This window comes from Salvia hispanica, chromosome 1 (genome assembly GCF_023119035.1).
Source record: "Salvia hispanica cultivar TCC Black 2014 chromosome 1, UniMelb_Shisp_WGS_1.0, whole genome shotgun sequence".
In the NCBI taxonomy this organism is placed as follows: Eukaryota; Viridiplantae; Streptophyta; class Magnoliopsida; order Lamiales; family Lamiaceae; genus Salvia; species Salvia hispanica.
In genome coordinates, this window is record NC_062965.1 from 35556331 (window position 1) to 35569836 (window position 13506).

The 13506-nt window shown below is 36.6% G+C and overlaps 1 protein-coding gene across 1 annotated transcript; it reads right to left on the reverse strand.

Moving 5' to 3' along the window:
* Nucleotides 1-5746: 5746 nt before the first annotated feature.
* On the reverse strand, nucleotides 5747-6673 carry LOC125195276 (protein ALP1-like). Its single transcript, XM_048093454.1, has one exon. It carries the CDS (start codon nucleotides 6671-6673, stop codon nucleotides 5747-5749), a length of 927 nt encoding a protein of 308 aa, XP_047949411.1.
* Nucleotides 6674-13506: the final 6833 nt, after the last annotated feature.

Consider the following 13506-nt stretch of genomic DNA (forward strand, 5'->3'; position numbering starts at 1 on the left):
AGGAACCGGCGAACCGCGATAATCTCTGCACTGCAAGCTACCGCGATGATGAGAAAGGGGCGACCTGCCTATCTCGTCTATCTTCACGGCGATGAGAATGATGAAAGAAGAGTGGAAGACGTCGCTGTTGTGCGGGAATTTCCAGATGTTTTTCCCGAAGTGCTACCTGGACCGCCGCCAGATCGACAATTGGAGTTCACCATCGATCTCGAACCAGGAGCCGCACCAGTATCTAAGGCACTGTATCGAATGGCACCTAAGGAGTTGGAGGAACTCAAGATACAACTCCAAGAGCTCATGGACCTAAGTTTTGTTAGGCCTAGTGTCTCGCCGTGGGGCGCACCAGTACTATTCGTAAAGAAGAAAGATGGATCGATGAGGATGTGCATCGACTATAGGGAGCTAAACAAGTTGACCCTTAAGAACAAGTATCCACTGCCGAGGATAGATGACTTGTTCGATCAACTTCGAGGAGCCGGAGTGTTTTCAAAGATGGACTTGAGGTCCGGATATCACCAGCTACGAGTACGAAGGGAGGACATACCGAAGACCGCATTTCGCACAAGATATGGACACTACGAGTTTGTTGTGATGCCGTTCGGCCTAACGAATGCCCCAACGGTATTCATGGATTTGATGAATCGAATATTCCATATGTACTTGGATAAATTCGTCCTAGTATTCATCGATGACGTTTTAGTCTACTCGAGGAACGAGAAGGAGCACGAGGAGCATCTACGAATCGCTTTGGAGACTTTGAGAAACGAGAAGCTGTACGCCAAATTTAGCAAGTGTGAATTTTGGCTGAAAGAAGTAAACTTTCTTGGACATATTGTATCGGCAGAAGGAATCAGAGTGGACCCCGCCAAAGTTGAAGCCGTGCAACAATGGAAGTCACCATCAACCCCAAACGAGATTCGGAGTTTCCTAGGCTTGGCAGGATACTACCGAAGGTTTATAGAAGGGTTCTCCAAGATAGCGAGACCAATGACGCAACAACTTAAGAAGGGAGTCAAGGTGAATTGGACCCCGGAGTGTGAAGCAAGCTTTCAACTCTTGAAGGAGAAGTTGACCACCGCGCCAGTGTTAGCTGTGCCCGAGTCTGGAGTGAACTACGTAGTCTACACCGATGCTTCGAAGGTTGGACTAGGATGCGTGTTGATGCAAAACAACAAGGTGATCGCCTACGCGTCACGACAGTTGAGACCACACGAGTTGAACTACCCAACACACGATTTGGAGTTAGCAGCAGTGGTTCATGCCCTAAAGATTTGGAGGCATCATCTCTACGGAGTTCGATGTGAAATCTTTACGGACCACAAGAGCTTGAAATATTTCTTCGAGCAGAAGGACTTAAACATGAGACAACGAAGATGGCTCGAACTAGTGAAGGACTACGATTGTGGTATCAATTACCACCCCGGCAAAGCAAATGTGGTGGCAGATGCTTTGAGCCGAAAGGACCATTCGCAACTAGCTTTCCTGACGGAAGAGGAAAGTTTGATACGAGAGTTTAGTAAATTGCGATTGGAAGTGATAAGGGCACCTGAAACGGTGGAAGGACGAATCGCCACCTTAGTGGTGGAGCCAGATTTGAAAACAAGAATCGTTGCAGCGCAACGAATGGATGCGAAACTCGAAGAGATTCGAGTGGAAGTGAGAACGGGCAAATCGGGAAATTTTAGTGAGGAGTCCGATAATGCCCTCATGTTTGAAGGAAGACTATGCGTGCCCGACAACGAGGAACTCAAGAACGAGATCATGAGTGAAGCTCATGAGACTCCATACACTGCTCACCCTGGAAGTACGAAGATGTACCAAGACTTGAAGAAGTCATTTTGGTGGAATGGCATGAAGAAGGATATCGCGGCATTTGTGGAGCGTTGCTTAGCCTGCCAACAGGTGAAGGCTTTACACCAACGACCATATGGAAAATTACAACCGTTGGAAATACCCGAGTGGAAGTGGGAGCACATCACCATGGATTTCGTGACGGCCTTGCCAAAGACTCTCAAAGGAAACACCGCCATTTGGGTGATTGTAGATCGACTCACCAAATGTGCGCATTTCATACCGATTCCGATAACTCATGGATCGGACAGACTAGCTCGTATCTACATAAGAGAAATCGTGCGATTGCATGGAGTCCCAGTGACGATTACGTCTGATCGTGACCCGAAGTTCACTTCAAAATTTTGGATTAGTCTACAGCGCGAGCTTGGAACACGATTGAACTTTAGCACGGCGTTTCACCCGCAGTCCGATGGACAATCCGAGAGGACGATACAAACTCTCGAGGATATGCTAAGAGCCGTGGTGCTCGACCGAGGCGGAAGTTGGGAGACCGCACTACCGTTGATCGAATTCGCTTACAACAACAGTTTCCAAGCAACGATTAACATGGCGCCGTATGAAGCCTTATACGGAAGAAAGTGTAGATCACCGCTCTACTGGGATGAAGTTGGCGAACGAAGGGTACTTGGACCCGATGCAGTCGAGGAGATGATTGAAATTGTTCGACAAATCCGTGTGAGAATGAAGGAAGCCCAGGACAGACAAAAGTCTTACGCTGACGTCCGACGGACCGACTTACAATTTCAAGTCGGTGATAAAGTATTTCTCAAGGTATCCCCGTCGAAAGGGATAACGCGTTTTGGTGTTAAGGGAAAGTTGAAACCACGTTTTATCGGTCCTTATGAAATTCTCGAAGGAGTAGGACCCGTAGCCTATCGATTAGCGCTACCGCCAAACCTTGGGAACGTACACAACGTTTTCCATGTGTCACAGTTGCGGAAGTACGTGTTCGACCCGAAACACGTGATTCACTATGAAGAAGTTGCTTTGAATCCGGATTTGACTTACGAGGAGCGACCTCAGATGATCTTGGACCGTAAAGTTCAAATCTTGAGGAACAAATCTATTGCTAGCGTGAAAGTACTTTGGAGAAACCACGAATACGAGGAAGCCACGTGGGAGCTCGAGGATAAGATGATGGAACTGTACCCGGAACTCTTTCCATGAAGGTACCAAATTTCGGGACGAAATTTCTTTTAAGAGTGGTAGGATGTAACATCCCGCTTTTTCGAACCCTAATTTTTGTGACGTGGAAATTTTGCATTAAATGCTTTTAATGCTATGATTATGTGGAATTAAATGATGAGTGATTTAATTGCAATATTCTTCGTGACCTAATTGCGATATGGAGTTGAGATTGAGTTGAATGGTCAACTTGTTGAATATGTGACGTGGCTATTGAATAGTCAATATTGTGGAAAATATGACGTGGCCGTGGAATGGTCAAAGTCGTTGGAAAATGTGAAGTGGAGGTGAAATTCGAATATGTGGATATTTTAATGTGGGAGAAATAATAATTGTGGTGGATTATTATCCTAAGGGATGAGTGAGAATTTAATAGGAGCATTATTTAAGTATGTGGAATTTTCGACCCCTCCTATTTATTGGAAAGAAATCCTATTTTTCTTGGATTTAATTATTGCTTGGGATAATTATCCAAATTAAATCCAAAGTCCGAATATTCCTTATTTTGGTGATGAGATTTTCGAAACCCTTGTCATATAATGGGATTTTCGAAAATCCCTTATATTATGGGAGAATGGATTATTTTATTCTATTATTTGATCCCTTGTTTATTCTCTTCCATAAATAAATTCAAATATCCTAGCATATCTTGTCAAATCTAAGAAGATCTTACCATATCCTAATTTAATTAGGATTTATATTAAATCCCTTTTGAGAAAATGAAACTACACGCCACTTTTGACTATACTTGGGGGAATTTATTATTATTTTTCTTGCTCCGTGATATTTTATTCTACTCCGTGAAATATTCAAAAATAAATCATAGGCTAAATAATAGCCTAAGATTCGAAATTTCCATACTTTTCTCCCCTACTTCACGCCAATTTCACCAACAAATCTTTCCAAATCTTTATTTATTTAATTATTGGATTATATCTTGCACTCTATAAATAAGAGTGAGAACCCAAAACCCTAGCATCAGAAAAACCGCCCCCCCTCTACTTCACGTCGCTTTCTCCATCTCCCCACTCTCTCAAATTTTTCTTCTACCTTCTCCATTAATTCTTCATCTTTTGGAGAAGAATTGAAGCTGCAATTCAAGATTTTGTTGAAGAATCAAGATCCTACTTGTTTCTACCGTTTGTTTTTGCAAGAAAAGGTACTTCTATTATTAATCTTTTCTTCTCCTACCGATCAATCGGTGTTCTTGAGTCCACATGCATTTAGAACGAGTGAAGGGGGAAATTAATCGGTGAATTTTGATGCATGTGTGGGTGTGTGACCGTGTGTGTGTGTGCACGCCTCGGTATGCGTGCACACGTATGTTGTGTGTGGGAAACACTCATGCGTAACACGATGTGATGATAAATCTGGAATTGTTGTGTGAATAAAAACGATATGATAATCATACTTTGATTTTGATTGGTGATATTGAAAATAATCGATGGGAAAAGGGAAACGTGAGATCATGCATGATTTTGATCCATGATTGAGACTTATTTGAAATATATGAACTAAAGGTGATAGTTCGCGTTCCCGGTGTGATAACAAGAAGAAGTGCATTTTTGAACTCGAAGGAAATCGAGGTGGGCTTTATTCTTAAACTCTCGCTTATGTTGCAAATTTATGAATGTGGAGCGATAAGGGTGGATTAAACTGTTATGCCATGCCTATAATTATTTTGGATATTGTGTGTGCCTGATGCCTAGATTGTGAGTAGGGCCGCAAACCATTCAGGCTAAAGGGCTATAAAAATGAATTCGGGTCTGAGTAGGGCCGCAAACCCTATCAGGCTAGTGTACACTAGAGATCGGGAGCCGTCCTTGCTAGTCGGCCGGTCTCGTGGGCGAAAGTGTGGCCACACTTCGTCGCACCATATGAAATGATGATTGATGAGAAAATGGGAGGTATTGTTTGACTGGCCAGTCCATGAAATATTTTGTGATACTCGATGCTTATCTTTAAATAAATGCAAAACCTCGAGTTCACTATGGTAAGGGTGGCATAACTATAAAATGTTTTGGCATGAGTCCACTGAGTATGTTTAAAATACTCAGCCCTGCATGTGTTTTCCCTATGTGCAGGTTGAGCGGCGATGGGCGGTCGGTGGTGTTGAGATGGGTGAATCAAATAATATGGATGGTTGGGATTTTGAGTGTAGTCGTGTCCTCATACATGGCTCCGCTTTCTCTTGAAATGCTTCCGCTGAATATTTGGAAACCTTATTATCTTAGGTTGTTTTGAACTTGTTTCTTGATTTGGAATAATGGGAATTATTGCGTTTTGTTGGAGTTACGCTAAACCTTTGACTTTTGAGCTTAGTCCATTATATCTATTAAATCTTGATTCTCGTGAGTTAGCCGTTGACTTAATTGCCTTGATGCTTCATTAAATACTTGGTCAAATCTCTTCAATTGAAACCCTAGTCTACTTTTCTTGATGCCTTAAGTTCGTCTAGTTAACAGTCGCCGTATTTATTATACCCTAGAAAGGTCGGGCTGTTACAATTAGACTTCTAAATTAAAGAACTAGCAAAAAACATACATTACTTAATTTTTTTTTAAAAGTTACAATAAAGAGGTACAATTTCAACGACCACTACGTGTCCAAACTTCTTCAATCATGTTGTTCATGAGATCAATATGAGCTTGTTGGTTGCGCATGCTCTCCTGAGCTTGTAATCTCTCGCTGAGTCCTAGGGTAAACCTCAAACGACCGGCGGGGCTGCATGACCTGCGCTCGGAGCGGCTTCATCATCGGACCACTGGCTAGCTGCACGACCTTCATCGTGAATAATCATGTTGTGCAAGATGATGCACGCGTACATGACATTGGCGATATGATGCTTGTACCAGGAACGAGCCGGGCCTTTCACTATTCCCCAACGCGCTTGAAGCACACCGAATCCTCGCTCCACGTCCTTCCGTGCAGCCTCCTGCTTTGCCGCAAAAAACTCTCTCCTCGCACCCGTTGGGCAGGAGATCGTCTTCAAGAAAACTGGCCATCTCGGGTAAATGTCGTCGGCTAAGTAGTACCCCATATGATGTTGTCGTCCGTTGGCAGTGAAGCTGATAACCGGACCGTTGCCATTGCATTGCTCGGTGAAGAGACTGGACGAGTTCAGCACATTGATGTCATTGTTGGACCCCGCCACGCCAAAGTGAGCATGCCAAATCCAAAGACTGTGGTCAACGATTGCTTCAAGGATCATCGTCGGGTGGGTACCCTTATACCCACTGGTGAATTGGCCTCTCCACGCTGCAGGACAATTCTTCCACTCCCAGTGCATACAATCAATACTCCCTAACATTCCAGGAAAGCCGTGCACCGTATCGTGCATCCGCAGCAGGTCTTGGCAGTCTTGGGCATTCGGCTTGCGCAAATATAAGGCGCCGAAGGCGTCAATAACGCCCGCATAAAAATTTACCAGATACTCCCGGCCAGTTGTATCCCCGACGTGAAGATACTCGTCGAACATGTCCGCCGTAGTGCCGTATGCCAACTGACGAAGCGCAACCGTGCACTTCGTCAGCGGGGATGGACCCTTTATGTGGGCCGCATCTTCCCGCCACTGGAAGTACTCGTCGCGCGCCTCCAACGCGTGAACAATCTGGAGAAACAACTCTCGCCGCATCCTAAACCATCGGCGAAAAACCGGCGCGCCCCACCGGGGATGTTCGGCGAAGTAGTCCTCGAACAGACATTGATGAGCTAGGACGTGCTCCCGACGGACGGATGTCCGTCGGCGGATGGGCCTCGGGACCTGCTCTTGGGCCTGCTGTTCGGCTTGCTCTTGCTCATGTATTGCACGAATAAAAATGAATGAAATTAAGGTATATTTATAGAATTGAAAAAGAAAAAAAAATTCAAAAACGCGTTGATCAGACCAACGCGTGATCGGGCACGCCTCTGCAATGGGCGCCCGATCTCACGCCCGATCGGTCGCGACCGAACTCTCGGTCGCGCTCGGGCGTGACCGAGACCTGCAATGGATGCCCGACTATGTCCGAGCCTGATCTCAGCTGATCGGGCGCGCGATCGGGCATCCATTGTGGATGCTCTAATTAATCAACACTCATAAATTAATAACAAGTATCAGATCGAAAGTAGTACTAGTAATTAAGTACGTACTATATTATACAAACCAACTCATGAAGGGGACATATAAATAAATAAACGAATCATGATCCTGATACTGTACAATTGTATTTTATTACTGAAAATAAATATGACCACGTGTTTGTTTTTATTTTATACTAGTACTAATATCTTAACGATCTGAAATGACAATATCGTCTCTCTTAGATTTCATCAACTGCTAAATCTCATTCTCGTGTTTAGTAAATGTCGTATTTATAAAACTAATTAAATTGAATCCAAGCTTAGGCTCCTATGTCGTGACTGAAAATTTACAATTTCTACATTTTTATTAACAGCTGCCAATTGATACCCTAAAACGTGGATCTACTCATTTTCACGTCAAATAAAATTGTACTACCCCTGTATCAACATTTGCCACGTTGAATAGGTATGAATATTATATTATTTTATTTTATTTTATGTTTGCCGTCAGCTATTATTTTTTCAAAATGGAGAGATGGGATTAGATCGTTCTGTGTGCATTTTATTTTTCGAAATTCATTAACCATTATTCTATTAATAGTAGTTCATTTCCACTCAATTAACTATATGCACGTGGCAGGATGAGTAATATAAGCAGTAAGCTCCCCATATACAAATTTATTTTTTATTCATACTTTTTTACTTTTCTCTGTCACGGCTTATACAGTGATTAATAAGCATACTATTTTATGATGAATTCGACAGGATTACTCGATTTAGAATCATTTCATCTAAAGAAGATTATCATAAAGTTGATTCAATTCTTTGCCAAATTACACATAGTTATTGGGCTTGAGATAATTGGCTGACCCCAAAAATTTGGATCGAAAGCCCAATCAAGAAATTTGGAAGAGGTTATGGGTTTCATTTTTTATTTTTTTTTGTAATATAGCTTGAATTTGTTTTCTTAAATTATTAATTCATGTTCATATTTGTTATCGAAATATTTTCAAGTACAGAAGATGAGTATATGGCTTTGACAAAAGTTGTGAAGGAGGCCATTTGGGAACGAGGGTTTGAGGCAAGCATAATGATGCATTCGTCAGAGAAGAAGTAGAAAAAGGAAGAGTGAAAATAGTGAAGATATCCACGGATCACAATGCAGCGTACATGCTCACAAAGTCATTAACATTTTCCAAGTTTAAATAATGTTTGCAACCGATAAGTTTAAAGAGTTCTATGTCATTTCATGGGCAAGGTGAAGATTTATTGGGATTTATATAAGTGCAAATAAAATTCTTCAAGAAAACTGTTGGTACTTGGTTGTACTCTTATCACGCGTTGATCTTCAACTACATGTGATGCGAAGTGCTGAGCCAAGAACGGTTATAGCCGTTGTAATTGTAATCAAGCTTGTGCAACTGGATTAGTTAGAGGCGATTAATGAGTTAGTCATAGCAAGTAGTACTACTATTACTATATAAGTTTAGTATTATCCGTTGTTATGACTCATTACCATATAATTATCCATTTAGGATTAAATTATGAGATTATTTTTGTTGGAAGGAGGTGGCTATGACTTACATTAATTATCGTATGATTATCCATATAGGCAGTGGCTGATCCAGAAATTTGGTGCGATAAATAATTATATTGACTTAAAAATATAAAATCCAATCGATCTTTTTTCTTTTGCTATCTCAATTTTTTCTATTAAGTCATTTCATTAAATAAAAAAATTAGTATTATTACTTGAAAAAAATTCACTATTAAATTGAGAATTTTTAGATATTTATATAACAAAGAATTTATTTTAATTTATAAAAAGTTCCAAATATTTAAACTGAAAATAAAACGCATCATATTTTCTATAGAATCTAAGATACGATGAGCATAATAGAAATCATAAACATACATTTAACCATACATGCTTTATTATGTACCTACTGTGGAGTATAATGAGAAAACAAATAATAAATGACTATATTTGTAAATGAAGTTGAGAGAAATAGCCAAAAATGCGCTATATAGGGATCAAACCCGGGTTGCTGCCGTGAAGAAATGATTGTTTTACCACTAGGCTACTTCCATATTTTGGGGGTGCAATGGTACCCCTTGCTATTAATTGGATCCGCAAGTGCATATAGGATTAAGTTGCATGTTAGATTCAATCTTATGAAACAAACATTACATATTCAATAATGAGATGTAATCTTTCAAGCCGAACATGCCTTTTTATTATGCATTGTTGTACACATGAAATCATTAATACGTTAAAAGAGAGAAGAGAGGAAACGAGTAGCCAACTCATGTTTTTTGAGCTGATTATTTCGTTTTTATTTTTGCATTGTGTGTTGTGTGTAAATCTGATAGTAAGAGTGAACGAAGATAAACTCATTTTTTTCGTGGATGTAGATTGCAAAGACCGAACCACGTAATCGCTTGTGTTCTTAATTAGCTTGTATTCTGTCTTTGATTTGATCATCAACCACAGGGACGGATGTAGTGCATTACTTGGTGGGGCAAATGCCCCTCCTCAAATATATTGATATATACTATGTTATTTAATAATTTTGCAAAATTTGTAAAATTTCTTTATATTTGTCCCTTCTTAAATTCTCAAATGATCTGTACATATAATTTTGCCCCTTCCATTTACATTCTTAGATTCATCCCTGGTCAACAACCACCAACGTCAGGTTAGACCCAGCAAGTGCTACCTAAATATGTATACTAAAAAGGTGATTATTACACAATATTGTCATCAATGTCGGTAAGTTGAAATTGAAGGGTAATCATGGCTATGCATAAATTTCCAAAGCAATGGTCAAAAGCAAAGATTTTGTAGTTGGAATGTTACATTTGCTTATATTCGGTGGATTTTTTTTATTAACACTCTACATTGCCCTTTTTGAACTTTCATAATTGGCGTTCGAAAGCAAAAAATTAATCATTTTATAATGACAGTAAACAATAGTTTCACTTTTTCTTTTTTTCTTTTTTTCCATCCACAAATTAATGCAGGTCTATAGGAGATTAGGAGTACTACTTCGTATAAGATTGACTTCTTTCTTTATTAATAATACTTAAATCACTTTCATTTTTATCTCTCTTTTACGTTGTTAGTTTTGCATATTAATATCTTCAAAGTATCTAGTATTTCTAGAACACGGAAAAAGTACAACTTATTTCCCAAAATTAGAGTTGATGGCAATCGAAAATATTCAAGAATGTATTTTAATTTCTATTAACACTCTTTTTTTGCAATTAATATAGTTAAACTTGTTGTCCAATCTAATCTAGTACTATTGCAGATTTGCAGTAATATGAAAAGTACCATAAATTGTAATTCAGATAAAAAGAAAAAGAAAATGCTAACAAGATTAGGAGTTTTGGAGGAACAAGAAAAACTCAAATTGCAATAACACAATTGAGGAACAGCTACGTGTAAGATGCCGACACCATCCAACTTGGCTTTGCCATGTCTGCAACGAAAACGACAAACCGACAGCACCATAAAATGCCACGTCACTATTCAACGCTCCCCTCAGATGTAGGGCCCACGCGGCAAACTATAGAGTATCACACCTCACTAGACACCAATTGACTTCTTTATTCGCAAATATCCAGTTTCAAGTGACTCTAAAAATAACTAAGCTTTGTCAAATTTGGTTTTATCTTGTACTCTATTTTAAAATTAACTTAAAACAATTGAAATTTTAATTTGTAGAGAATTTTTTAAAACATAAAGTTATAGTGAAACTGTGTAGGATATGACATCAAGAAAATCATACGTGGACGTCTGTGATTTAAGTTATGAACAAATCGTGACTTTATAGTTTTTTCGTCTAATTTTAAAGTCATGGTAAACAAATATTTGATCATTTTTTTAGACAATTTGCCCTTAATAGTATAATGCTACTATAATTTACTAAATAATACTCTCTTCGTCCCAGGATAATTGAGTCGTATTCCTTTTTTGGTTGTCCTAAATTGGTTGAGTAATTTTTTTTTTGACAAAAACTTATCTTCTCTCATACTCCATCCGTCCCCAAAGAATATGCACTTTGGTTTCGGCACGGGTTTTAATGTAAACTTAGGAAAGTATGTAGAGAAATAAAGTAATTAAAGTATTGTTAGTGAAGAATGAGTCTCAACTCATTAGAGTGAAAAGAATTTTCAAAATTGGAAAGTGCATATTCTTGTGAGACGGACTAAATAGGAAAAAATATATATTCTTGTGAGACGAATGGAGTATTAGTACTTTTACTCTCTTCACTTCAACTTTTAATATATCAATTTCTTAAATCCCGTATCCAAAATAAATTTCTCTACTACCTTTAAAATTGAAACAGACCTTTAAAATTGAAACAGAGGAAGTACTGTACCTCCCAATTTAGAAATTTTAAACTAGCTATTTAACACAATAAACAACCTACATAATATTTTTTCTTAGTTAATTAAGATTATAGAGTTACATTTAGGGTTCATTTGTTTCTTAAGTATATGATTCATGAGAATATGTTCCTCGTAGTAAATATCATGTATTTGAAAATATAAAGGAAAATTATAAGAAATCTTAAATTATAGTAGAACTTATTTGTTATGAAATTCTAATTAATAATTAAACTATGAATTGTTTAATTAAATTATAAATTGAGATAATAATAATAATAATAATAATAATAATAATAATAATAATAATAATAATAATAATAATAATAATAATAATGTACTACAAAGATCCATAATTTAAAAGTTACAATAAAAATTGTTTGATGAATTATTAATTATAAGTATAATGATGGAAATTATTATTATTACTATTACTACTATAATTATTATAAGTAAGTATGATCTATAAATCAAATAGTTATTATTCATAATTTTAAATTTAAATTAAGGTTTGCTTATAACCTGTAACATTATGTTATAGTGGTAGTAGTAGTTGTTATTGTTATCATTTTGTTATACATTTAGGGTTATTACCATATTGTCAATTATAGTAATTTTAATTATAAAAACAATTAATAATTAGGATTGTTATTATAATAACAATAATAAAATAAATTTAAATACTCATATAACCCAAAACTAGAAAGCGAAAAAACTTAAGAAGCTAGGAAATAAATTAAAAATCTACAAAGTTACACTACTTTCTTCATTTTTACGATTCTTATTACTTTTCTTGTTATGTAGAAAAAAATTAAATAAATACATCAATTTAAAAATCATACTAATAAGATTACTTTCTCATGACATAATTCTGCTAAATAATCGACCTTTATATTTACATCATATATATAATCTCAAAATCACAATTATATATGTGATTTTCTAATAGTATTGTACATGATTACACTATTAACTTACTAAGTATTAATTATGTGACTACTTTTTCATGGAAAATTTATTAAATAAATGGCCCTAATATTTACATAATACGATCATATAATCTCAAAACCATGATTATGTGGTTCTCTAATTTTATTGTGCGAAAAGACCATCTCAAATGGTATGCTAAAACATAAAATAAGGTAGACAATTACTCTAATGGTAATCCAAAATCAATCTAATTTTTAGTTTTTTAGTAAAAAATAGTATCTACTTTTTGGTTTATATTAAAACAAAACATTTTTTTTTTTTAAATTTTGTGAGTAAAAATGCATAATATAGAGAATATTTTAAGTTTGAGTTTAGTGTAAATGGTTGAAGTAAAATCATGGATATGACATTTACACTAAAATGTGTTTTAATTTAGCATAAATGGTTAGAGATGTTTTCATGATTATGTTATTATCTTATTAATAATATTTGAATTTGTTATTAACATAAAGATTTCATAAATGTGTGAAAATTTCCTTAATTTTTCATTTCTATGACAAGTCGAGATCATATGACCTTATACTTATATTCGAAATTTTGTTTCACTAAGAAAAATTAACAAATTTCTTTAGGAAAAACTTGCCAAAAATAAATACTTCATTTTGCTTGGTATAGGAGTGGAAGCCATCCCTTTCATATTCTTGGTAAATTATAGGAATAAATATAATATTACATTCTAATTAGACCGTACCAATTTTATTGAAATTGGTTTCATAGTATATTTTTTTCTGATTAAGTTATCTCAGTTGTATTTTGAATCCTAAAAGAAAACTCAGTTCTATAATCTTTTCCCAAATCTTATATATTTAATTTGAAAATATTACCCTTTCCCTAAACATAGCAAAAGTGTGACTATATAAGTATATTAATTTGATATAAAATAATTGAAATTCATGAACAACTTTAAATGGAGTATAAAATATCTAAAATATCCAATTATGTGTGTTGAATATATTTACATTTATCACTATATATTATACTCCATATTATAGGTAAAAGCTATATATCCGTTTAATATTA